At 45.0% G+C, this 27,344-nt stretch overlaps 1 protein-coding gene across 2 annotated transcripts in view; it reads right to left on the minus strand.

Annotated features, from left to right (window-relative positions):
• PLCD1 (phospholipase C delta 1) overlaps positions 1 to 27,344 on the minus strand; it is a 54,617-nt gene that overhangs the window by 11,659 nt on the left and 15,614 nt on the right. For both annotated transcript variants that reach the window (XM_080578223.1, XM_080578222.1), the window contains exons 3-8: positions 16,371 to 16,599; positions 11,301 to 11,430; positions 6,733 to 6,961; positions 5,432 to 5,633; positions 3,584 to 3,728; positions 2,426 to 2,575 (exon numbers count right to left, since the gene is read on the minus strand). In XM_080578223.1, coding sequence (XP_080434349.1) covers positions 2,426 to 2,575; positions 3,584 to 3,728; positions 5,432 to 5,633; positions 6,733 to 6,961; positions 11,301 to 11,430; positions 16,371 to 16,599 — 1,085 coding nt within the window. The remainder of the gene's footprint in view (positions 1 to 2,425; positions 2,576 to 3,583; positions 3,729 to 5,431; positions 5,634 to 6,732; positions 6,962 to 11,300; positions 11,431 to 16,370; positions 16,600 to 27,344) is intronic.

Consider the following 27,344-nt stretch of genomic DNA (forward strand, 5'->3'; position numbering starts at 1 on the left):
CTCTTCCCTACAACTCTGGCACTGACCTGAAGCTTTCCTGGAGCTTTTTTTGTAGCTTTTGGCCTTTTATCCTATAGGGCTTTAATTTATTATTGGGACCTAAAGACAGCAGCTTGAGGGAGGTATTTAGATGCTCTGTGTAGCCCAATACTCTGTTCCTAAATGGGACCTAATAAATCAGATGCCTGCCTTGGGCTGCACTGTGAATTGTTAGTGTGAATACAAACTGTGTTGATCTTTTAATTACTGACATTGCTCTGCAAACACACTTTGCAGCAATGCTTTGCCTGTTTTTATTCACAGCCTTTCAGACCTCTTCCCAGTGGCGGATCCCACCCTTTTTCTATGACAAAATACCCCAGGCTTCCTCATGCCAGCACCACAAGGAAGTGGAAAATCCAAGGGGTTTCTGTTGTTGTTTTTTTGTTCTTAATGTTTCAGCTTCAATGTATTTTCCACAAACATACTCTCCTAGTTCACGTGGCAGGAAAGTGGAGGAAAAGTAACAGAGGAAAAAGGATATGTTTTACTACATTGACATTTTTTCTCCCTTTAAACTACATGGATCAGTCCCTCCACTGGAGCGTATCAGCCCAGCTCCATTCACTAACGTAGATCTGGGCCCTTTTGTTCCAGCTGAGGCCACGTGTCCATCTGGGCAAGGAAAGCAGGAGGTTAGAATGAGCACAAGAATGGGAAAAACATCTTTGGGAAGCTGGGGTCGTTCCCTTATACACACATATCACACATTTCTTTCCCTGGTGTTTCTCTTTTCTTTCTTCATATCATTCCTCTGCTCACAAGGCAGCATTTTGAAAAGCCATCAGCAGCTTTCCTGATCCTACGCTGAAGATAAATAACAAGCCAACATGTAACACTGGAGACTGATTTTCCAACCCAGTAACAGCCTGCGGAGACCTGTTTCCATGCTGGGTGTAACCTCATCCTGGGAGAGTCACTTCTTAACGGGAGGCAACTTGTCCGTGCCAGTGCAAAGGTCCTGCTGAAGCAGCACTATTAAATATTATGATTCATCCTAATTTATTGCACTGGTACCTAGGGACCAACCCAGATCAGCTTCCCTCTGCACTAGGCATTGTATCAAGTGAGGCACAGCACTTCCAAACAAAAGGGAGAAGTCAGAAAGGGAAAAATGGGGATGGAGAACAAGTACAGAAGGTATTTTGGGTGGCTCATTTCCCTCCCCTTTCTCCCCTGCTGACTGCCAGCTTTATCCCACCCACAAACTGCTTCCAGCTCTGGCTAGGCATTCTCATCCAATTTTGGGAAAATTATTTCTTTTGCAAAGAAAGGCAATTTGAAAGGAACTGCAGCTATTCACACACATAAAAGTCTGGTTCTGAAAAGTGCTTAGGAGAGAAAAAAGAAAGAAAACGCTAACCCAAACTGTAGAAACAGATGAAAAGATTAACATTTTGGCTACTTTTTTGGACACACAGTTCTTTTTTTTTATATATATATATACATGAAGATTCCATTTCCGCATTTTTTTTCTGATTGCCTGGTAATGACATCAATGCAGTGGTATACAGTTAAGAGCTGTATATCTCCTTCCCCAGAAGGGCTGCCCTGATACACATCAATCACAGTGGTACCTGTCCTCCACATAATCTCCCACCTCCCCTTGTCCTCCTAGGACATCTCCCCAGTAACCCATCCCCACTGCTGTGCCACCCCAGGCCGTTCTCAGTGGAAGGACATCTCACACTTGATCCAGTTTTAGGCCACTTGTGCTGATTTTCTCCTTGGGATTCAAGAGGCAAGCAATCACAGTCGTCCTTTCAGCTCTCATGACTTCCTAATCAGCAGTTTAGGTCTCCGTGGCAGTGTACCTGAGGCACTAAAGGAGGAGGGAAGTGTATGCTACGTCCCTCAACACTGAGCAAAATATCTCACCTACCATGAAATCAGGCAGTGCCCAGACTTGCTGGATCAAAAACACAGAGACAATTTGTAGTCACTTCTCATGGAGCTAATCTTCCCTTCATGTGCAGCAACCTGCCTGTGCTTCAGAGGATTAGCCTGAATGAGGCAATATACAGCTTTGGGGTGTGGGAGCAGACACAAGACAGATCCTTGGGACTCAGCTCCCTTACATCCCCTCCTCATGGGATGAAGGACAATGCCTAGCCTCAGTAAATGGACCAGGAATGTCCTCAGTCCCTCAGGAATGTCTCCTCTGAAACCTTACACAGCAAACAAGGAGCAACAGATCATTTTGGAGCTTGATGTGCACAAGCGATTTCTAGCTACTCCTATTTCCTATTCCACCACTGATCACAAACATGCTCTGTTCCCACCACCCCTCAGGCATGTAGTCCCCCAGCTAGCAGCCAGCAAGAAGACAGACCTCGCTCTTGTCCCACTTTCAGAGGGCAGAAAGTGCTAGAGTGGCCTTGCTCACCTCTGGGGAGGGGAACTGCGATTTGTTTCCATCAACCGGGGCCACCAAGAGCATGTCCTGCAGGATCGTCGTCATGTGCTGAGCCATGACCTTCTGCTGGTCGAGGCTGCAGTGGTTCTCCAGGGAGATGATGACAGGGTATGGTGAGGTCTAGGACAAGACATAACATCCATCATCAGTGAACTCTGTGATTTCACCTGTCCATAGCAATTGATATAAGACCCCCGTGTTGTTTGCTCTGGAAATGAGTGCGTCAATGGCAGGGACAAAAAATGGACAAATTCAGATGTGTAGTAGCTGCTCAGATCTATGCCGATGTCTTCCAGGCTGGATCAGGATCCCACGGGCTTGCCAGGTGTGGTAAGCCTCCCTGTGTCTCCATTCTCCACTTGCAACATAGGTCAGAGCACCTTCCTAGCTCACAGAAAGACTGGGAAGGGAGCTTTGCAAGTCCCTGAGTTTGTTCAGACCCTTAAGCGACCTGAATCCTTCCTCCTTTCCTGCACAGACCTGATGTGGTTCCCTGAGGCCCCCTAGACATTTTGTGTGCTGAAGGCATTGCCTTGCTATTGCCTAATAGCCCCAAGGGAAACTTGGGGCTGGTTCTCAAGTCAAGTGCACTGAAGGAAAATAGCAGAAAGCACAGTCAGTCTGGACAAACCCAAGGATTTTTAAAGGCTGCTAGCCCAGGACTGCCATTCCAGAGTCCAGACCTACTCACTCCTTTCAAACCTGAGCAGAAACTGTCCTTCGCATTAGTCCCTCCAAGGCATACACACTTAAGTTCCTTCAAACTAGGGACAGACCCTGAGACGTGAAAACCAAGCAAATCAAAAACTCATTTGCGTTTTCTACCAGGTATATTCAAGATGTTGGACATTATTTTCATGGCAGTGGGGTCCAGTATCCAGCTGTGCTGGTACAGATTTAAACTCATCCCCAGGCAGTGCCTTGCCTCACCAGCAACTTCCAGGAATGGATCTCTGCAGAAAGCAGAACAAGGATGCCTAGACAGAAGGATACATCTTCTACCCATGACAAAAGCTAAAGTGAAGTCTTCATTCTTTATGCTCTCTACTGGGAGGGCAGAGATCTGCTATTGGTCTTGGACTGTGAAATATGAGAAATCTTAGAGGGTCCCAGGTCTCTCATCCTTACTTTGAAAGCATAGTTCTTGATGGCCTTAATGACATCGCTGAAGAGGATCTTGGAGGTGAGAGTGTAGCCATGATAAATGATGGGTTCCGAGTTAGGGCCATCCCAGCAGTCCAGCTCCACACATCGACAGCCTTTGGTGAGGGCTCTGGAAACAAAGAAGGGACCTGGTTGGGTTTTAAACCTTTGGCTCTGTCTCAAAGTGAGACTGGATCGGCCACAGGTATTGCCTGGGAAGGTTGATGAGAAGTTCAGGGAGAAAAGGAGAAAAGACGAGCTTGGAAAAACAGGAAAGCAGATGGAATAAGGATGGGACCAGGAGAGCTCGGGGTCGACAAAGAGAGCTTAAGGTTGAGCAAGGAAAGCACATTGGGATCTGAGAAAGAAAGTCATGAAAGTCCAAAGTAAGGACCATCCAAAGAAGGAGACATAGTAAGAGCCAGATGAGAAAGGACACTCATGTCTGTGCCCAGAGTCTTTTCCCAAAGATGGTAAAGAGAAGGGAAAATCAAGAGTAGTTAGACTGGAAGAAAGACAGCCTTAGAAAAAAGTTCATGAAGCCTGGATGATGTGCCTTCTTCCTCTAGATCTGATAAGACACAAGGGATGGATCCTCTGGGATTTCAGGGAGGGAGACTTGGAAACTCAATCACAGCTGGGGAGACTGCTGAGGGCCAGTTTCCCAAACAGAATCTACAGATTGAATTCCCATTTGAAACTCCTTCCACATATCCATACTTTTATTTTCATTTCATTTCAAATGGAGGTTCCCCCTGTAAAGACTTACCTGTCTGGGAGGTGATCTTTTTCTTTTACATAGCTCTTTTACATTTTTTTTTTACATTTCAGATAACACAACTCCTTTAAATCATTGCAATAAGAATCATGGGATTTATTTACTTTACAGCCAGAATGTAATTCTGTAATGTTAAGATACTGTAACAGGAGTTCAAACAGCTACTTTCATTAGTTTGTGCCAGATTTCTCTCTCTACTCCTTTAAGCTTGTGACTCAAGATAGACATTATTCCCTGGGAATCAGATAAATCATATACAAAGACAGAATTACAGTCATTGACTTGCTTATAAGGCAACATTGTCTTACTTGATAAAAGCACAGGTGACTACAGAAGTAAGATAAGGTGTTTGTGCAAGATAATAAAGGCCACTGTAAACATCTGGCCATGAGACGTCAGACAGCAGTCATTGTTAAAGGCAAAAGCAGGCAACACTTACTGTTCTGTCCAGGGGAGATGTGGGAGCAACTAAACTGCTAGAGGGACCGGGCAGAAGATTCCTGATCACTCACACCACTGTGTTAGCTCACATCCCATATCTTTTTTGGATTACTCCAGCTAGCCTTCTCCAAGATAAACCCCAGTATGGCTCTAAGGAATAGTCTATGCTGATTCTCCCAAAAGGCAGTAAGGATTGCAAACGTCATGACAGTATGCATCATTTTGGTCTCCCTCCAGTCTCTACGCAGCTGTCCAGCTTTATCCCAGAAATCTTTGCACCCTCTAAGCCCTTGCACACACGATCCCATGCCATATTGAGGCTGAGGGAGTTGGGCTTGTTCAGCCTGGAGAAGAGAAGGCTCAGGGGAGACCTTACAGCAACCTGCCAGTGACTAAAGGGGGCTACAGAAGAGCTGGGGAGGGACTCCCCTACCCCCAGATGTGGTAATTATATATCTTACAGTCAGAAGAACACCACATGGGGTTCAGCAGAAACCCGGGACAAAGTGCAATGAAAAGGGAGCCATGACCAACCTGGTTTAGGTTGCCTCACAACCTAAGTGCCTCACAGGCACGTAAACACATACATGCATAAACACACACACATACATTACCTGATGTAGGCTTCTGTGCTGCTAGGACCTGTAAGCTGGTCTTCCATAAGATAAGTATTGTGTGAGGATGACACAAAGTAGTGACTGAGAGGTTGAGTCATGTCCTGGTAAACTTTACGGTGGGAGGAGTTGAATATATTCCCGTCATCAGACAGCAAGTACATCAGGAAACCATCTTTGGTCATGGCGTTACGTTTCTTGGCTGCCCGATAAATAGATAGAAACCCCACGTTAAAATCTGACACGACCAGGTAGTGGTGCCATCTTCACCATGATGCCTGCTGATCTCCAGGGGATCTCAAAGGTAAAACATGCTCCCTAGGCATTCAGCTAATGGTAGAGATATCGATGCTGTTCAGATAATGGTGACAGCTTCCTTTGTCAGAAAATGCTTTTAAAACCCCTTCACAAGCAGGCTATTACAGCACTTACTGTCCTCGATAAGACCTAAAAGTGCCAAAGACAGCACTTACTTCACCTGCTTCTAGAGATCTATAGTACAGAAATCTCCATTTGAGCACTTCAAGCCTCTTTCATGCCAACACAGACATTGTCAGATGTCTAAACATGGCCAGATAAATCCTGCCTAGATTATCCAATGACTACAAGATTTGCACAGAGTAAATGAAAAATAATGCAAATTCGGGGGATAATTAGTATCTCCCCATCTTGAAGGACTGAGATAGATTTCTGTCCTATTTTCAATCTGCAAAGCATCATCCCTCTCCTGAAGGTATACCAGGACAGCACAGAGGCAGCCTATGATCCAGCACTGGTTTCTTGAACATGTCCTATGAAGTGCTGCAGTATGGTGTTTTGCTTAATTTCTGAGCAGAAAGACAGTTCTGTGATTGCTCTCCTAAACAACTGTCACCTTGTTTGCCCTCTACTCAAAGATCTCACCAACTTACAGCTTTTCAGGTGCTCACATTCAAAAATATTTGCCTCCCTTCCTGCTTCTGAAGAGCAGAAATATTGCTACATTCTTAACCTTGTAAACCACCTGAGATCTTGACATTTGAACAAGCCATCAGAGCCTTTCCCACGGGAATTTCACTGCCTTGTAACCAACTGCATGTCAACCCCACTCCGGCTGCTTGGTGTGCCTAAGCCAAAAATGAACATAACTATTTCCCAGTTTCTCCTGTCCCCTCCTCTCCTAGAGCTGCTAATGTGCCCCTAGAAAACAATTTCAAGGAAAAATAACAAATATAGTTGCAGAAGAAAACAACAGCAAAGCAATTCAGAGTTCATCTAGATAGCAAGATTATGACCTAAGCCAACCAGGGTTTCCAACCTACCTATTTCGTTGGGCTCGTATCTCTGAATTAAGGGAGGGGCAGCAACAACAGCATCTTCTTCTTGTTGTGTCTCATAGAGGAACCTCACTAGGTTCTGGCAGGACATGAACCCTTCCGCATCTGAGTACTTTTGGAAGATCTTGTCTATTTCCTTTCTCTCTGTCAGTATCTTGTAAAATTCCTCTATCTCATCATCCTCCAGAGCCTCTGTTTTGGACTTGTCACAGTGCTGTAAACGTAGAGGGGAGAAGGAGTGAAAACCTTCTTTCCTTCTGGCATATGCCAGCCGTAATCTGCACCAGGGCTACACAACGCAGAACACAAAATAATTGGAAATGGTTACTGGCCAGTGAATGAGAAGCGTGGTCAATGGTTCTCACTGACAAGGCCAACAGTCACATAATGGTTACAATCACTATTTTTTACTCATATTATCTGTATGCTGAAGAGCACCAGGCTCCACAGAACTATGTGCTGTGCAAAACACGAGTTAAAAGGAAAGCTCTTTAAAATTTAAGCGTAAATCAAGAGTCAAAAGAAATGTACCTCTTGAGATTCCTTTGAGTAATATAGGGAAACAATTAACTCAATGCATCTTAAATTGATAGAAACCCTGGCCTAAAATCTCGTAAGTGAAAAAGGCCTTCCCCTTGATCCTAGTAGGTCTGAACTCAGGCCTCAAGAGACTGTCAAGGCTATTTAGTAGGGCTGGTTGCAAAAAGAGCATCAAAACTGACTTAAAAAAATCCTGCTAAATACGTGCTTTACGTATGGGGAAAAAAAAAATAAAACTCTTTCCATGGAAATTATCTGTTCTTCTGCAAAAATCACCAAGTAGCAAAATCTCCACAAAATTTCAAATCAGGTCTCAGCTTCTCAAGGAGCTGTAATTCAAATTCTTCACACTCCCATGCTTCTCTATGGTTTGAAATTTTTTACTAGGTAACAGCTCTGATAGGACAACACAGTCAAGGACTTGGCTGATCACAGAAGATCAGCAGTTTAAGATATGCAAGTTAGTGTCTCCATTAAGGACAACATCTTTTCCAACAATAAATATTACCAGTTTATTTAAAATAATCCCAGGTTCAACTTTTCATCAGATTTTTTTTTTCTGTGGCAAATCCTGATAGGAATTTTGTTGTTTTTTCCCAGCAGAATTCCTCACAGAGAGGTGAACAACTATTCTCCAGTTATCTCTGGGATGTACACCTCTGCAGTAAATACGACTGAGAAAAACAAGCTGCAACGGAAAGCTGGAGCCTATCTCAGAGGAATCACTTATGGCAGGGAGCATTATACTTCTTCAGAGTGTTCTTTGCCAGAAATTTCAGCAGTCGACCCACTTTAAGTTAACGTCTTACTATTACAATGATTCCCACTCTCTCAAGACAGCAAGCTAGCAGCCCCTCAGCAGTGGTGCCCTCATCTCATACAGCCTACTGACATCCTACATTTCAGGTAAGTCTGAAAAACCTAACTTTTGGCACGGATGCCAAACCTCCAACAGGACATAAAGTGCTTGCAGGACACGGATTGACTTACTTCGTTTTTGGCCTAAAAACTTTTCTTCTTCGGATCTGAACTAGGCATACAGCATGTGCTCCACACCACTCAGAGGAGGTAGGAGTGCATTTCACCTCACCCTTGAGACGGACAACTTGCTGTCAGTTGCTGTGACTTAGCTGACATGGGGCAACTTGTCAAACCAGAGGAATTTAATTGCTTTTGATCTTTGATCTCTTATGACAGATAGAGCTATTGTCCTGGCTTTTATGAGCAAAATGAATGTCTCAGTTTTACCAGTCATCGTACTAATTTCAGCCTAACCCTTCTAATGATCTCAGCGATGGCCACAGCGGCTTTGGCAGCTCTCCAAGCAAGATGATAATGACAGGCTGTTTCTCCCCATGCAGTGCCTCCACTGGAGCCCTTCACTTGCAGTTTGTGGCACACTTATAATACCAAACAAAACAATCTTGATGCATTGTATTTCACAAACTGAACCAAGAACAAAAAGTTCAACTTGTTCTGATTTCAGAATCGGCTGGTTAAAAGCCATGGGCTAATCTCAGGGATAGAATAACCCATTAAATGCTCAATACTAGAGACACCTTCAAAATGAGTTTGAGCTGTCCAGGAAACATCTTTTCCTTGCTGCCTTCCATCTCTGTATGATCCTGTCCTGTGGCTTTGGCAGATTTCACAAGCTAAGCTGAGCATGACATTTAGCAGTTGAAAAAGGAGTGTAAAGAGGGAAACCAACTGGTACAGACTGCGGTAATGCTTTGAATGATAGGCATTCTTTTCTTTAAGACAAAACATGGAAATTAACATGATATGACTCCTAGGAAGCTAGCATTATAACTAATGTCCCTTGGGAATTTTGTTCATTAGTGGCCATTAAAGGTTGTGATGAACATAGCACAATAGCATTGGTTGGCATCATAGTCAGATTCCAGGATGGATCAGATATGTGGTGTAAAACTGGGCTTTTTCTGCTTGGGCTACAAGAGCTCCATATTAGAGAGACACTCTCAACACCAAAGGCTGTATTTTAGCTCACTTCTATGGACCATGAACCACGAGTCCTGAATAAACCTTCATTTGCCAGAAAGAGTCTGAACCTCTCTGATGCACCATAATGAACATCCAGGTTGAAATGAAGTGAGCAATTACAGGATTTGCACAGTTTCTGGCTGCATTGCATGTGTCTTACTTAGGTGTGTCTAAAACCTAGACGTGGACACGGAGTTATGTGACAAAAAGCAAGAAAAATGTGAGAGCGTGCCCTGTAGCTCTCTCTTAAATCCTTGGTCACCCTTCCTTCCTGTGACTAAATGAAGAAAAACTCACAAAGACAGAAAAGAAGATCACCATTTTAATACTCTGTAATGTCTCTCAATCCATCTATATTTAGGTAATATGTAAAATGAATACGTAATTGCTTTAGGATAACTCAGTGGTCAAACGGAGTGAGACAGACTCTCCCTAGAGGCAATTCACCCCACAAGAGATCTGAATTAACCTCCCGAAGGTTAATTCAGAAGGTTAATTAACCTCCTCTCTTTCCGCTGGCTATACAGGAAGCTTATAACAATTACATGTCTAATGAGGGCACTTCAACTAGCAGCCTGGATTTAAATGGGATAAATCAGGGCTTAGTTACTACTTGGAGTCCTTAAGCAAAAAGAGAATTGAACTTCAGCAAGTTTCCACTCCAATTGCTCCCTTCTAACTAAAAGAGGTTCATTGAATGAAAAGGAGACCGTGCCTCTAAAGATAAAAGGTGTCTTTTCAGATGTTTGGTGTTTGAAGATTTAGGGACTGATTCATCTAATGCATGTGAGATGCCTCCTTTAGGATGAGGTGAATCACACCTGGTCTCCATTATTGGTTTGATCTATGCAGACTGCAAAGGCAGTGTAGGAATTGGTGATTACTTCCAATGTAGGTGCCTGCACTGGAGACTTCTAAGTCAGCCAGAGGAATTCCAGCCTTATTGCTATTCTTCCAGGGTTTTCCTGAACAGGGAACAAAGCACAGGATATGCCAGCCACAGCAAGCAGCCTATCCGGTGGATTTTGCAAGATTAAATTTGTAAAGATCTGCTGCCCACCTTCTCCTCGGTCCTGCAGAGCTACCAAAGAGACCTCCATAAAGTAAGAGTTAGAAAACTCCTCCTCTGGGGAAGGTCCTAGCAAGACCTTGCCAACCTCCCCTGTTATCTGCTTACAGGAAGGAGCAGAACAATTACTGCCTGTACCTGCAACCACCCACATGTTTACCACTGATCAGAAACAGCATTTCTGAAACTGCCCGCCCATGAATTCAAATCCTTCTTCAGACAGGGTGGAAGTCTGGAAATCATCCAGATGTTTTATCTTGCCTCAGCAGGAAAGCTCATTTAGAGAGACTCTAAAAACAACTTAGAATTTTTCATCCCTTTCTTATCTTCAGATAGGCTCAGCCAGCAGCTCAATCTTGAGACATAGAAGTTTATGTCCCAAGTGGATTGAATGTACCTTGGGCTATTAGAGCAACCAGAATGCTCCAGGTCTAGGTGCAATGTCAGGTATCTATCGCCATTTTCATTTTTATTCCCAATTTGCACTTTCTTTTTGTTTACACAAGTCACAAGTCCTCCTTCCCTGAGAAGGTAAAGGATTCATAATTTTAATCAAACTGATTTCAGGTAGGCTTAGGCATTGATATGTGGTCATGGCACACAGAACTTCTGAAACGACTGGGACTCAAAGTGCACCTACACTTTGCTTTTTCCTTTTTCTCTCACTATCCATGTTCATGTCTCATCTTCTCTGAACCCAGGTAAAATTGGGTATCAATGGTAAAGAAAGAACACTTTAGCATAACTACACCAAAAGCACTATGCTGCCATAACTCGGTTGTTTGTAGGAATCTGTTGAGCACCAAAGCCCCCAAGTCCTTCCTTAGTACAAGAAAAGATGCTGAGTTCACTTTAGCTTAGTTCTCCAACCAAAGCTGAAAGCAGCAGGAGACCTTGTCCTCAGTCAACAGCAAGTACTTTATCTGCTTGCACTTGTTACCTGGAAAATCTCCTTGGCATGATAGTCATCAACTTCAATGTTCACTTCTTTTAGGAAGTTCTTGAGCTCTTTCAAGCTCATCTTGTTGTCTTTGTTCTTATCAGCTTTCCGCAGGCAGGTATGAATCCAACTGCAGGATGATGTAAGGAAATCTTTCCAGATCAATACATTGTCTAAACACCACCCACCCCTCTGTAGACCCTGGGGGTAAGGAGGGAAATTTCTTCTAAGGACTCTGAACCACCTCTCCATGCTGCTGTAAATCGGCATGCTCCCATTGAACAGCTTGCATCATCTCACCTTCTGCTCTGAAAGGGCACAACTGTGCTTTGGCAGAAACAAAATGCTCTGTAATACAAGCTATCATGACCTGGGGAAAGCTTTTAACCACCTGGCCAAGGCTGGATCAGCTCTATTTACCCTGTAGGAGTTTCTCGTCACAGCCACATCACAAAACAGTCCAATCTCTCTTTTGCAAAAGAAAGTGCTTTCTGCTCCAGAGTGTTAAGAGGGGAGAGAGGAGGGAGTAAAAGAGCTCCCAAGTACAGGAAACTAATCATTAGGGATCTGATTGATATTCAGTGTATCAAGCTGAACACTGAACAGGGTTTCTCCAAAAGAAATGTTAGTATTTATCTTCTTACTCACCTTCAGCTTCTGTATTTATTTAGGGATTTCTTCCTAAATAGTCTTAAAGAACTTTGTTGTAAGCAAAAATCAAAATCAATACAAACTTTATGGATCTTGGCTTTCCTCAATAAAATACACGAGGTCCATTCATGTATCCTACTGTGATAGTAGTTCTTAAAAGCTTCATTTATAATAACTTTAGTATATCTATGGATCTAAAGAAATTACTATAAAAAATGAGCTTCTTAATGTGACACAAGTTAATTTGAACTGGGTCTCCCATGTTCTTTTAGTCCCTTGGGAAAATAATGTTGGACAGTTGACACACCTTGGAGTTTTTTGGATTTTCTTTTTGTTTGTTTTGTTTTGTTTTAACGTTTTTTGCATCTAACAGCTGCCTCTCTCTAATTTGCTTTGACTGTCAAACGACAAAGGTCACCCAGAAGAATCTCCTATTTTTCAATAGAAAAATGGTGGAAGAGATGGTAAGTAACAATTAGATCTCCATGAATCTAACCATCTATGTCTTGCATAGGAAGCACTGCTTCAAACTCATTCAAAAAAAAAAAAAAAACTTTAAAAAATGCTCAGTCTGGATGTTAAACAGAGTAAACTTCAGAATTAGCAAATACCAACTGGGGCACATAGTGCCATAACATTTTATCTGGTCCTTTCAAAATCACCTCCAAAAAGAGGTGCTAACTGACAGATTTAAGGTCTATAGACATAACCCTGAAAGAGGGTATTCACCAGAGCTACCACTCAAATATTTCCAGACACTCAGAAATATGTGTAAACTGTTTGTTAGTGTTGTTGGTCTCATGGAAAGCTGAACTTTCTGTCTTTAAAAATCTTGGCAGGTGCTAAACCATGACCTCATGCTGCATCCCTCTTAGCCCGGTAATATTAATATTCCTCTTTTATACACATGGAAATGAAAATAAAGAGAGGCTACGTTTGCTCTGGCTCCCAAGGATACTCCAGGCTCTGGCTGGGACCAGTTCTCCATAAAACCAAGTTTGAGACATGAAGCTCCTATGGGAGTTCCCCCAGGGATGCTCTGCTGGGAGCACACCATCATCCTCCCCAGGGTGGAGAACACCAACTGTGCTCTAAGAGCATCTATCTGCTCAGTATGTCAGTGCGGTGCCAACAGCAGGGCAACCCATTCCCACTCAACCCCTGCACCACCTTTAGCTCCCCTAAAAGGCCGGGAGTAAAGCACACCTCTAGGGAGCCAAGAGGAAAGCCAATTTGTCGTAGCCAGACGTGGGCAGCAGGGGTGGCTACAAATTCCGTGTAGGAACTACGCTGTCTGCTCTAGCCGCTGCAAAAGAAAACCACCCTTTTTTACAAGTCCGTGGTCATTTTCCCTGAACATGAGCACCCAAAGCTCATGCACATATCCAAAGTCCACTCTGAAAAGCAGTATGTGAGCAGTAAAAGGGATCCAAAAAAGAATATGCCTGGGTCTGACTGTAAATGGAGGATGCTTTTCTCTGCTATTGCTCCCAGAAAGGCTGAGCAACGCGGGACGGAAATCAGTGGGCCCATGAAGAGCAGAGACACACAGCAGGCCCTCTCACCACGAGGGTGAGCAACAAAGAGAGAAAACTGAGACTACAGACAACGAGAGCCTCAGCTTGTTATTTCAGCAAGCAGTGTTCAGTCTCAGAAATACCCAAACTCCTCACGCATCTGGATCCCCTTGGGTTTGAGAGGGCTTAGAGGAGCTGGGTGAACTAAGCACTTAAACTGAAATTCTTCTTGTTTGATACAAATGTCATTTTGCTGCTCTGGTTGTGGGTCTTCCTTTCACCTTACACAGCCTATTTGGGCCTGGGCAGACTAGGAAGAAGCTGTTCCCATTCCTGTATACCTCCAGAGTGCCTGCTTCCTGCCTCTTGTTTTTAAAGTATCTGCCAGCTTCAGGACTACCAGCTTTCAACGTGAAACCAAAGAGGGATGACTGAAACTATCTGGCAGATATCCCATGAATGTGCTTGGAACAGAAATGCTGCAAAACTTCTGGTAAGTGATTCCCGACCAGAAGAAAAGCTCATATATACGTTCCAGAATTGAAGCAGGCGGTGCCACACTACTCAAATGAAAAGTCCCCTGTATTTTCTGGTCTAAAGTCATCCCTGCACACATACCTGCAATATTAGCTTAACAACCTATGCCAACTTATTGAGGGCGAAATCTGAGGCTTAATAAAACACTACTGTATGCACAAGAACATCTGAAATACTCTTCAAGCATGAGGAGGGATAAAACCTGTAAGTCTATAGGACTGGAGAGGACACATAAGACACTAATTCCAGTCCCTCGCTACCACAGTTATAACAAATCCCACCTGAAACTAGCATGTTCTTTGCTCTCAATACTTGTTTTCAAAATCTAGCTGATCTCTTATTTGCTTTGCAAGGTTTCAAAGGCTGGAAAAAACCCACAGCAAGGCAGTTCTCCAGTGATGGGGGATAGGCAGAGGACCCAACGCTTCTCCTCCACAACTGACTCTTCCCCTTCTGTGCTCACAGATGCAGAGAACACTTCTGAGGTTTAAGCAAGATCTGAGTAAGCCCACGCTGCCAAGCAAACCCAGTGAAGACAGACTAAATTTAAAATCCCAGGCTTTAATTAAACATCATCAAATTTCAAATGAGAAATCATGCTGTTCTGTAATTCCAGGTTACGTTAAATGGCCTGAGACAATCCCAGATTGGAAGCCAGCACTGCACAGTAATTACTCTTCCAGAAATACGGCTTGCCTACCAACCCCATTTAGCTCTGATTCTGCTTTCCAAAGACAGAGAGGCACTTTTCCACGCTGGAAATTTACAGCTTTCTTCCCTTGCAAATGTCATTGTTATTTATCCCGCACCCCCCCCCCGCCCCCTTAGTGATCTGGTCTCTTCTTACGGGGAAGATTTTCAGCATTATAGTCAATTTTGACATGCTCCAGGGATAAGTTTCTGTACTCCAGATTTCCCCCACACACCATGGGGTGGAGGCAGCCTTCACATTCAAAAGGAAAACTGCCAGGCTGTACCATTTCCATCAGCACTGGAGCTGCAAGATTTCAACTTGCCTAGGGACTGCTTCCTTCCACCATGGACACACAGCTGCTGGCACAGCTGAGGAATGACCTTAGAGACTAGAGCTTGAAAAAACACCTGAAAAGATACTCATAGCGCAAGAGATAAACACACCATCGTATGCACATCAGAACTAATGGAATCTGATTCCTTTAAAGAAGCTGTACTATGGCTGTGCAAGTGCTTATTAGGCTTCAGAGAACCCACAGAAGAGTAAAGCCTGATGAAAGCTCAGCATTTATGTGCCATTTCCTTCATCATCAGTACATTATTACCCAGCAGGGAACCCTCATGGAGTGAAGCCCTGACTGAGGGCAAGACTCCCTGGGGCCTGCTCAGGCTCAGACTCCAGTTTTGTGATTTTCCCCAGCTGAGGACTTCACATCTCCCTTCCTCTGCACAAATTCTTTGATGCTGAACCAGGCATGAAGCTCACGCAGCCTCCCTTCACTGCAAGCACTATCTGTTTTCCTCTCTGATAGCGGGATGCCTGTTTTTGTAGAGCTTAACGGAACTTGATACTTTATGACCCCTACTGCTCTGTCAAATCAGGGTGAAATTGGCCAACAGGTTCATATGTTACGGCCACGGCCTCAGGTGCACAGGGATTGTAGAAAATCAAGCAAAAACTACACCCACAGATAGTCTGCTTTTACAAGGATACAAGGTGGTCACAAAGCAACTTACTGAGTGAAACTTGGCCCTGAGAAAAATTCCCTGAGAATTCAGCAATGACAGGATTTCACCCAATAACCATCTCACTCTCCTTCTCACAGCTAATTTACTCTTCTTTCCTGCTTTGCTCCTTTTCCCTTCTGCGTCTGCATTGTCTCTAGAGCAACTGGAATCTTGTTCAGGGCAAAACTTCCTCCCATGCTGAGGCAAATAAGGAGTAGTTTCACTAAAGTCAGAGGAGCGACCCTACAGTAAACTTGGCAGAGAGAAGAGAAGAATCAGTTCCCTTGCCTTGTATTACTGAGAAACACGATAAACAGTACGGGCTTTTCATGCCTTGCCAAGAAGTGCCTATCCTGGAGTTTACTGCAGTGCAAGTGAAACAGACCCCTGAAAAATACAAGATAATGATTGTTTTATCTGGAGCTCCCTAAAAGGTGCAATTCTTTACTTATGGAGCTATGTGAAGCCTGAATCCTCTCTTGCTTGTAGGAAAGGAAAAAAAGCACTGGAAACCAGGGATTTGCCTGGGTGCAAAATCAATGTGAGAGAAAACTCGGTGCCCAGGGCCAATAGGAAAAAAGGGGGCTAGTCTACTATCTCCACCCACTGAGAAGGACAAGTGCTTCTTTGTGTGTGATTAATCATTTTACAAGGCAAAGGATACTGTTGGAGTTTCTCTTTCTGGTTCATGGAGTTGCTGTGGGCTATGATTTTCCCAAGGCCGCAGACCCAGTGGTTGGCATCGTCCTCTGAACTCGCAATGAGGTCCAGGTTTTTCCGTTGGTCTTTGAAGACGATGGAAAAGCAGCGATACTCTGGTACATCCTTGGCGTATTTTTCCATACCTTCTGTTTTATGGCCTGACCTCACATCCCGAATATCTTCAATGGAGACTGTGGAAAGAAAGCAGAGCCTGCTGTCAGCAGGGGTTCAGTCATCCTTATCTCTATTTGGTGATGGATATTCAGAAATTACTCTTTTTCCTTTTCCTGCAACCTCTCCCTCCCACAGCTGGAGGATTCCCGTCTCTTTTCTGCCTTCCACAAACTTTGTTGCCGCAGAAAGCTCAAATAAAAAGGAGCAGAAATAGGAAGAAAACAAACAAACAAAACCCCCAACACCTCTCCTTTGTCTGTTCCCATGTCCTTTATTTAATATAGAATCAGAATATGTATGGATGCCATGCTGTGATACCATGTTTATGACTTATCAGTCACTGTCAGGGCTGGCTCCAGCCCTTGGAGCCCTGCCTTGACCTCTGCCCCTGTCTGTGAGTGGGGGGAGTGGAGCTATACCTCCCCATGAACAGGGGCAGGTAACCCAGTAGGTCTGTCCACTTTCCCCTGTAAATCTGGACCTGGATTTATCACTGAGACCATCATTTCTAAGTGTCCAACCTGTGACACTGACATTCAGAGACAGGAGCTAACGGTTCCTCAAATCCATGCTCCTTTCCATGCTTTTGAAAAAGGACACCAGAAATCACTGATTGCTTTTGTGGCTTCATCTGTTTGTGCTTTTCTCACCCCTCTATAAACACAGGGAGACAAAACACTAATCCTCCTCTGGTAAATGGTTGGGTGCTTTCGGCTTTTTAGATGCAACTAAGATTTCTCTTGGGCATAGTATTAGATGCCATGTAATCAATAAGCACTTGAAAGACACAAGGATCATGACCAACAGGACCTCACCCCATCAATCAAATAACCTTTGGCTATTTTAGTCTCAGAACTGGAAATGAAGAATTCTAACAGCCCACAGGGAGATGAGAGGGACCAAAATGGCCATTCTTCAATTTGCAAAAAGTGAGAAGGTAAAATTTAAAATCCCATATACTCTTCTCAGTCACGCTAGTAAAAACTGCTCCAGAGCAGTTTGGTGTCACCCATGACCCGTCCACACCCCTGCCAAAGGCAGACTTGATCCTCGTTGCTGTAAGCAAGCAATACACAGCTTTCAAACCCTCCCATTTCCATCTCTGACTCTCAGTTAGTGGAAACGAGCCCTGAAGGCACACCAAGTTTGCCATGTGCACACGCAAGGCAGACCAGAAAGAGTGGTGCATTCAACAAAGTACGTGAAGCAAATGTATGTAACTGAGGCAGCCCTACTCTGCTCTGAGGGCATTGCGGGTGCCCTCCAACTCTGCTGAAAGTGGGCAAGCTCAGAAACTCAGCTCTCCCAGCAGCATACACAGCCTCCTTTTGTCTTTCGGGAGTTGATGGGCAACTTAATACATCTACAAAGGCCTGAGAGGAAAGGGCAGAAACTGCTTAATCAGATTTGATGCTGAGAAACTTAACACCTAAATAGGGATGGCACTTACATACACTAGATGGAAAAACTGTTTACAAATGGTGTTGGAGTCTCTAACTGAGAACATCCGATTGGATTTTCCTTGGGGGTTGACAGACCAGTTAACATTTTGCAAACATCTACCAGTAACATTCATCTCAGGGCACACACACAAAACGTAGCACACCTGAGAGACTGTATTGGGTTTATGTGGCAAGGTTTTGGTACTGGACGGGCTGCAGTGGTGGCCTCTGTGAGAAGAATCCAGCAGCTGCCCCATGTTAGATAAGGGCCAGTTTCAACCGGCTCCAAAGGGACCCACTGCTGGCCAGAGCTGAGCCAGTAAGTGATGTTGTTTGTGCCTCTGGGAAAGCAGATTCAAGGAAGGGAAAAAAAAAACCTACTGCACAACAGCAGCTGGGAGAGCAAGGAGTGAGACCCAGCCCTGCAGCCCCCAAGGCCAGTGCAGCAGGAGGGCAGGAGGTGCTCCAGGCACGCAGCACAATTCCCCTGCGGCCTGTGGAGAGGCCCCTGGTGGAGCAGGCTGTCCCCCTGCACCCACGGGTCCCACACGGAGCAGATCTCCACGCTGCAGCCCGTGGAGGAGCCCCCGGTGGAGCAGGTGGATGTGGCCTGGAGGAGGCCGCGGCCCACGGAGAGCCCCCGCAGGAGCAGGCCCCGGGCCGGAGCTGCAGCCCGTGGAGAGGAGCCCCCGCAGGAGCAGGGGGTCTGGGGGGAGCTGCCGCCCGTGGGGGACCCGTGCTGGAGCAGTTTGCTCCTGGGGGACGGACCCCGTGGTACGGAGCCGTGTGGGAGCAGGTCTTGAAGAGCTGCTGCCTGTGGGCAGCCCCCGCAGGCTCAGCTGGGGAAGGACGGCATCCCGTGGGAGGGACCCGCGTGGAGCAGGGGCAGAGAGGGAGCATGAGGGAGCGGCGGGGATGAAGCAACAGGGACTGACCGCAGCCCCCAGTCCCCATTCCCCTGCCCCTCTTGGGGGGAAGAGAGAGGAGAGAGTGGATGGAGGGAAGGTGGTTTTAGTCTGGTTTTGTTTGTTTCTCATCACTCTAGCTTATTAGTAATAGTTAATACATTACATTAATCTACCTATGCTGAGCCTGTTTTGCCAGTGATGATAATCGTTGAGTGATCTCCCTGTCCCTATCTCAGCCTTTGAGCCCTTTTCATCTATTCTTCTCTCTTTCCCTTAGAGGAAGGGAAGTGAGAGCAGCTGTAGGGGAGCCCAGCAGCCCAGCTGAGTAAAACCACCACAGAGATATCCAGACATCTTCAGTAACACGCATGCCTAAAACCAGATATAATCACTGGAATATGAAAAAAAGTTGGTTTTAACTTATTCCTATTTCAAACTGAAAATTATGGGTAAAAATTAATTCCTGTCTCATGGAGGCTTGAGACTGATTTTGTTCGTGCTTGTCTTCAAGGAGCTTTATTAAAACCATATGTGAGTGTAAAATATCCCTACTATTTAGCTGAGTAAGAGAAACTTGAGAAATTTACCCCCCAAAAGAAAAAGATTTTATCTGTTCCTTCATTTAAATTGGTTCAATTTCACTGTTACAGTGCCCAATTAATTCAAATCTAACACTGCAAAATACACAACTCAATATCCACTCTGCACATTTTTAGCATTGCTGCCCTGGGATCACCCAAAATTCATTGGATGCTCCGTGGAGTTTTAAAATCTCCCTTTTTCTCTAGGGCAGTCATGATATTGCTCAGCTGTGGGGAAAAAACACACACACTCAGCAAAAAAAACTACAATTTCCAAAAATTAGCGACTGTCCAAAACCAACGCTTGACATTTGCTTTAAATTCCCACCATGTGTTGGGGTGGTCAAACACTTTGCTGATTTGGTGTCTATACAAGAACATGCCATGAGACCCTTCCTGGAGTTGGCAAAACTCCTCTCTGATGATGAGCAATTACCTTTGTGTGGTCTTATTTTCACTTGGTAAAGGCCAACAGTGGAACAGACAGAGGGGAGGGGAGGGGAGGAGAGGCTTGGGTTGGGATGGGATGGGATGGGCTGCTGTGGAATTACGCTATCTAGCCAACTTACTTTAGAGTGAAAGTTTATGGTTTTGAGTGCTAAAACTATCTTTCGAAGAAAAGGGCTGCAATTCCCTTGAAGCTAGGCTGCTGGTGGAGAGCCTTTCTGCTGAGTTTACTTGTTAACTAGCACATTGGGCGAATGACAGGGATTGTGCCTTAGGTAGCACTGCACAGTTTATGCCTTTATTGTAAAGGATGCTGTCATGTTTAGAGGTATTCAGCTCAGTCAAAATACCTAAACCTTTCTCCCTTTATAAGCAATGGGGAAAATTAAAAAACAACAACAAAAACAAACTTTTGGAACACAAACGTTCTGTCCTATTTAGAAATAAACTTTAGCATGAGAGAAATCACAGCCTAAATCTATGGCTACAGTGGATCCTTGACCAGAAAGGAAGCCCAGGCTGAGCATCTCAGATGCAGCTGTGGGCCATGCAGATGGTCCATAAGCAGGTGATTCTGCTCCACTCCCAGTGTCCTTTGGTTATGGCAGTGCAAGTGGAAGGATCATCCTGTTGTTCCTCATCACCTGCCAACTGCTCACCACTGCTTGGCTCGTACGTTATTATCCCTTCAGACCGGCTAGCTACTCTGCTTGTGCAATCAATCCCTAAACCTTGGGTTGGCAATGACATAGTGTTTCCAAGACTAGAAAATCTGATGTTAAATATTGGAAATTTAGAATGTATTCTTTGGAAACCGTTATCTGGCAAAGTGAATCCACTGGAAAAAAAAAAAAAAGTGAGTTGTGTGGGAGGAAAAAAAGATTGAAAACCTGTAGCTGGAAGGGCTGCCTTGATCTCCATGGAGTATACTGCTGGGAAGAATATGATGGAGAGCACAGTGTCCCCATGCAGAAAAAGTACAAGGAAGGCTGAGGAACAAGATCAATGTCTACTGTTGTCACACAAGAGACAAGAGAAGCTATCAGTGCAGGAACCATTAAAAAAGCACGGTAAAGGAGGACATTTTTTAAAGCTTTCCATAGCTTGGTCATATGTACTGCTTTCATCTATCAATATAAAAGCTGAAGCCAAAGGAGTCAGCCCAAACCATCTGCAAATGTTATCTCTTTTCTGGAAAATCTTAGTCCAACATGAATACATTATCAGCTGCTCCTGGACAAAGACTGTGCTGTATTAGCAGTCCCAAACCGTGTTCTCAGATGAGCTAGTTGCAAGGAGATATCAGAAATAACTGGGGGACAGATAAGTGATTTACAGAAGAGGAGTAGTTACAGCAAACACCGATCAATCACATATCCCTGCAACCTCTCTTGGTCCTTCCCCATCACGCCACAGTGGGGAGGTAACCAAAAGCAGAAGGGAGTCTGAAAAGTTTGCATCTGCTTCTCTTGAGTGTTTATGTCTGCTGAAAGGTTGGTTTGTGCAAAGCCCAAAATAATGAAGCATCACACAAGGAAGCTTGTGTCCTTCCTGGCCTCCAGACATTGAGTCAAACAGGTTACATGCCGGTCAGCCTTCCCGGCTGCTGCAGATGCCAATCGGCCAGCGCCGCAGCCGATGGTCATAGCTCCCTGCTCACATGGACATACACCAGCATTCCCTGGAGCCACTGAAATTATTCCTCTCAGTCTCGTGGAGATGCGAGAATTTTCTTTTTATTCTCATGCCCTCGTGTACCTTTCTTCCTAATGCTTGGTCCTGTGCCCTTCTCCCATTTCACCCATGGCATTAGCAGGTGCGAGTTAGGCCCGCAGAATACCAAGACCAGTTTCAACAGCCCAATATTTTCAAGCAATGTCTCTTTTGGGAGTCTCTTTTGATTTGTATTTCTCTCTTCATGCCTTTCAAGGAGTTTGCTGCTACACTTGCAAGCTCATCCCCTCATGCAGAAGGACAAGGAACACCTCCTCTGAAGGAAGACAAAAGCTGTGACTCACACCGATGTGCCTGTAAGCAGACTTAGAGTCTGCAAGAGCTCAGGTCCAACACAGTGACCCACAAAACCTTGCTGAGTGGGTACGGAGCCTCACCTCTGCCTCTGCCTGACCCAGAAGATTCCCCAGGCTCTAGGAGCCACTATCACTTTAGTGATAGGACTAGAGGGAATGGCCTCAAGTTGCACCAGGGGAGGTTCAGTTTGGAAATGAGGAGACATTTCTCCTCAGAAAGAGCAGTCAGGCATTGGGACGGGTTGCCCAGGGAGGTGGTGGCTTCACCGTCCCTGGGGGTGTTCAAGGAGAGGTTGGACGTGGTGCTTAGGGACATGGTTTAGTGGGTGACATTGGTGGTAGGGGGGTGGGGACCGATGATCCTGAAGGTCTCTTCCAACCTTAATGATTGTAGGATTCTAGGATTCTACAATTTCTCCCCAAGGGTGGCCCCTGAGGGAAAGGCTCCCCACCTGCCTTCCACAAGGACCTGGTCCATCCTCACCACCCTCCATGAAGTGCTCTTACGCCCACCTCAGCGCAAGGACTGAGGCCCTACAGGCCTGTGCAGCAGGGAGGCCCCTCTGAGAGGGAAACAATCCTGTGGGAGGCAGCAGGGAGAGGGACCCAAATCTGATCTCCCCTTCACCCTAAAAGCTGCAACCCCAGAGCTGTCAGGCCTCAGGAGTGCATCAGAGTCACACACACTCAGAGTGAGCCATTTGGCAGCCAAAAATACAAATGCTGAAGAGCCAGAAGTACGAGCCTGACAAGGTGCCTAATGATTAGAGCACTTGTCTGAGAGATGAGCCCTGGCCACTGGCCTCTGCTCTGGGGGCAATGTCCATCTCTTCTCCAGTCATTGCTCTTGAAGTAAAATATCCAGATTGTGCTGGGTACATGGACAGTAGAACACTTTGGTAATCCCAAAAAAAATACAGAAAAAGGAGGACGGGAGGCAGAAGGCAATCCCTTTACCTTCCTCCTGATTGAGAGGCAGCTCTTTGAGAGGAGATGCTTTGTCAAGACTTGTACAGAAAAGAAAGACAAGGAACTGAACCCACATATTCAAACCACTAAGGATGTGAAGGACAAGGACAACTAGATGCTTCTTACTTGTGCCTTTGCTGATAAAGAGGGAGAGGAGAGTCAATGTATGGACATTTGGAGGCACTGTCAAAACAGCTGGCTTTGAAGGGAGGGGGACATTTTTTTTCACTCTGGGGCAAATGCTCTTCAGATCCTTCCCTTTCCATATCCTACTTCCCCTTCATTAGCAAATGATGTCTGCAATGTGGCATTCAGTCACGCTGAATTACTCCATCCCACTCTAATTGTCTCAGTAAGTCACTTCTGTTTACTGTCACGAAATGCAGATGAGAAATGCACTGAGCTGTTAATAGCTCGCACCATATTTGCACACAACGCTGTATTTCTGCAGAGATCACACCTTCTCCAACCACAGCTCAGCCAGGTTGCTTTAGCATCTTGCCAAGAACCGACAAAAGCTGCTACCTGACCCCAGCACTGCCCTGCCAGCCCAGGGGGGCTGCAGTGAGGCTACACGGATTTTGCAACACGCTGAGCACATGGGGCAAACTGGCGCTGTGTGCTGCTTCTCTCTTTGGTTTTGTCCCAGGAAAAGCACTTTAGTTGCTTTTAGTTTCACCATAGGCAACTGATGCTAGTGGCAAAACGCACTTGGGTTTGGGGCCTTTGTAATCAGCAGGAGTGGGAGCACATCAAATTCGTGGACTGGGAACGACAAAGATTATCCAGCACCCTCATCACTGATGGATGCTTTTGCATCATGATTCGAGGGTGGGTTTAGCTTGAGCCCCGCTGTACTGTGCCTTCTTAGCTCTGACCACATTGCTTTCTCTTCTCCCTGTGCCCGATTTACTCCAGGTCTCAACTGCTGATTCCTCACCCGCTCTCTTCGCTCCCCCCTCCACCAACTTGCTCAGCACATTGTTTGAACTTGAGATCTGCTGCCCAGCAGCCTGCCCTCATTGCTGGTGTGTGTCACCAGCTGACAACTAGTGATATAATGCACGTGTAATTTTACAGGTTGTTCAGGAATACCTTTTAATAAAAGGTCTTTACCCAATCTTTCTGTATAAGCAACACAGATTGGGGCGCTGATATAAATAGTGATCTCTATTTACATTCCTTCCAGACACCACAAGCAAGTCCCTGCAAACTATTTTTGCAACTAGTTCCTACTTCTCCTGCCACTAAATTTGGATCTAAGGCATTCCACCTTTGCATTTAACTTGCTATAGAGAATAAGGTCGGTATTTGCCAGCAGACTGCCTGTGATGAAAACTGTCCCAGAAACTCACGGCAGTGGCCTGATTTAAAATTAAATCGAAAAAACAGGCCGCTCTGCAATTGAAGTGACTTGTTTTATGGGTTGAATGATTTTGATAAAAACTAATGAGACCCACAGACAGACAGTTTTGTTTTCACAGCTGACGGCTGCCTTGCATAACATATTCACATCAGCAAATATTTTTCCAGGGACAAATACATGTCTGATCATGAAGGCAACAATTCCTAGAGAAACTGCCTAACCAGCTCCAAAAGGAAGCTGTTGGTGTAGTCAGTTTCCTGCTATGTGCATACAGGTTGCTGAGAATTTCTGTTGACTTTTGGCACTCATCAGATCCACAGGAACAACTTTAAGTTTTTACTTTTAGTCTTGAGCAAGCACAGTGCAATACCACGTCCTTTCTGTTCTTCTAAAGGCAAGTTCAGGGCATTAATTCAATGGAGGCAATCGTTCATCCATCCACAAAAATGGCATGGTATGATCATCATGTGGCATTTTAAGGGTGTTCCTAAACTTAACAGAACTAAAAAATGAAGAAAAAAGTCTTCTGCTGAACATTGGTAGTATAGAGTGTTATAAAGCTTTAAAAAGTACAAAAATATCCTACAATTGGGTTGGAATTGGGAGGAACTGAAATAAATTCTGTGCATTTTTAATACTGAAGATAATTAATCATTAGATCAAAATATCAATTTCATGCTTTAAGATAATAATACAATCTTCATTTAAACAGTTGTGCAAGTGAATTTAGATTGCCTCTGTAAATTGCTTCCCAAACTGTTTTTTTTAAACCAAAGTAGAAAAAAAAAACCAACAATAGTAGTACTTCAGTAAGCTTTTGGCTAGAAATTGCAATGTTTGAGCCAAAACTCCTAAACTTGTGTCTTGATTGCACAGTTCATGACTCAATGAAGCACCCCCAGTGAGTCATCCCCTGTGCGGTGTGCGAAGCTCGCTCATGGCTGTCATGGGAAACGTCATCTCCCTGAGCTTCCAACAGAGAAAGGGTGCAGGAGGCAGTGACGTACCTGCTCCTCTGGGGCCCTGCTGTACTACCCCTGAATCTAAACGACTTATTCAGCCTTTTCCTTCCGCCTCTGAATATTCTGTTTTTCCACCAAACGCCCCAAAGGGTGTTTCACTGGAAAGCTTTCAACCATCCTACAGATCCTCAAGCTCAGAGAGTTTTTGGAGGGCTTGAGGCTGGCTTAAGTGAGCTCAGGCTGGGGATTTCAGTTGGTTTAGGAAAAAACTTTCAAAACTGATTTCACTGAAAGCAGCACGTGGCTTTCTATTCTATTGCATGTGTGGATGAGACCTGATATTTGACCACAGCTAGCCAAGACAGCGTTACTGACAGGTTGCTGCTTCTTGAGGGCAATCCCCTCTGCCTCCTTTGGCTCCCCTCTCTCCCACCACAATGATGCTCAAGAGAAAGAATGGGCAGTGGTTGAACTGGCTGTCTACCTGCCCCCTTGCACAAACCTCTTCTTTTTGCCCCCAAACTGTTAATCCTGCCACTTGAACCCCAGTGGATCATGGTTTAACATTTGTTGGAAAACTGTCCCCTTAAGGTGCTTCAAGGGCTTTTTGAAAAACTCATTCCTTGGGCCTAAATAGAAATATTGAAAAATAATGGATTATGGATAAAAAGGAAAAAAATGGATTACATTCCCCCTGTGTAGCAACCATATCAGAAGGGCAGCCTATTCCCCTAAAAAGCCCTGTAGGTAATAGAGATATCATACAGCATCCAATCTAAATTTCCAGTTGTTAAAATAAAGACAACAGAGGAAGGTAATGGTTGTACGCCTTGTATCTGACCCAGGCAACATCTGTGCCTGTGACAACCCTGATATGTTGTTGTTTTTTTTCAACTCCAATCAGCTGAGATTCCCCTGTCTAACCCTAGAGATCCGCAGTTTTATCTCCTACAGACACCACCACACAATGGTTTACAAGTAGCTTTTCTGCCTGATTATAGGAACAGTAACACGAATAACAGGAAACTGCCCAAATAAAAACATAACCCTTACCCTATCCAGACTTTGCTCCTCTGAGGTGCCTCCATATGCCTGCTCTGAGTCCAGCTGCAGATAAGATTAGGCCTGCTGCTCAAACCTCCCAGTTTCCATTCAGCTCATTCTTTTTCCTTCCTTAAAAAAAAAAAAGCAGCTTATCATCAGTTTTAGAAAGGCTTTGCACTGGAGTGCACTGGAGTCTGTCAACAGGAAGGGTGACCCTCTGGAGAGACTCGCCTTGAAATTCCTGGTTTTGTGTTCAAAAGCAATGATCCTGAACTCTTCCTCTGTCTTCTGACTGCCTACACACACCAAACCAAATGAGAAGGTGGCCACAGCAATAAAGCCTGCCAGAGGACACAACATGAACGAGGGGCAATCCTCTCTGGACCTAAACACAAAGCATCCCGGTGAAGTCAAATGCCCGATAAAAAAACCCGAACCCAGCAATCACTCTAAAAACTTGGGAATGAAAGGTCTCAGAGGACCAAGAGAGGAGAAAGGCATGGGAAAATGGGTGGCCTTGGGGTTTTGGCTGGGGACTGGGCAGGCATCAGTCTAGTATTCATCTCTCCTGTTGACTTCCAGGTTCAGGCACATCCACTGTGCTTGTTGAAAACAGCCCCAAGGTGGCCCTCCAACCCTCCCAAACACTTGTGCCACCACCTCTAGCAGACCTGCACGTCCTCCCAGGAGCATGTGGGACGTGGCTTGCCCCAGCGTGCTCAGTAGGTCAGGCTGACATCAGGCATGCTCCTACAGCAAGCAGGGCATAAAGGTGCAGAGCCAGCAGCTTTGCTGCTGTCCTTCTCTTTTTCAGAGCAGCAAGGACAGCTGTGCCTCAACTGCCTTGTCTCCCTTCCTGGTCTCTTGACGATAAAAAATTTAAAAAGACTTTCGTGGGGAAAGGTGTGAATGCGTGGGAGTGTTACAGAGCACATCTGTGGGTGTGAGTCAATAGGCAGTTTTACTCCATCCTTGCACTGCACCAAGGATGCTCCTAAGGCAGAGCTGGTTCT

Source organism: Anser brachyrhynchus (genome assembly GCF_964034855.1).
Source record: "Anser brachyrhynchus genome assembly, chromosome: 2".
NCBI classification, from domain to species: domain Eukaryota; kingdom Metazoa; phylum Chordata; class Aves; order Anseriformes; family Anatidae; genus Anser; species Anser brachyrhynchus.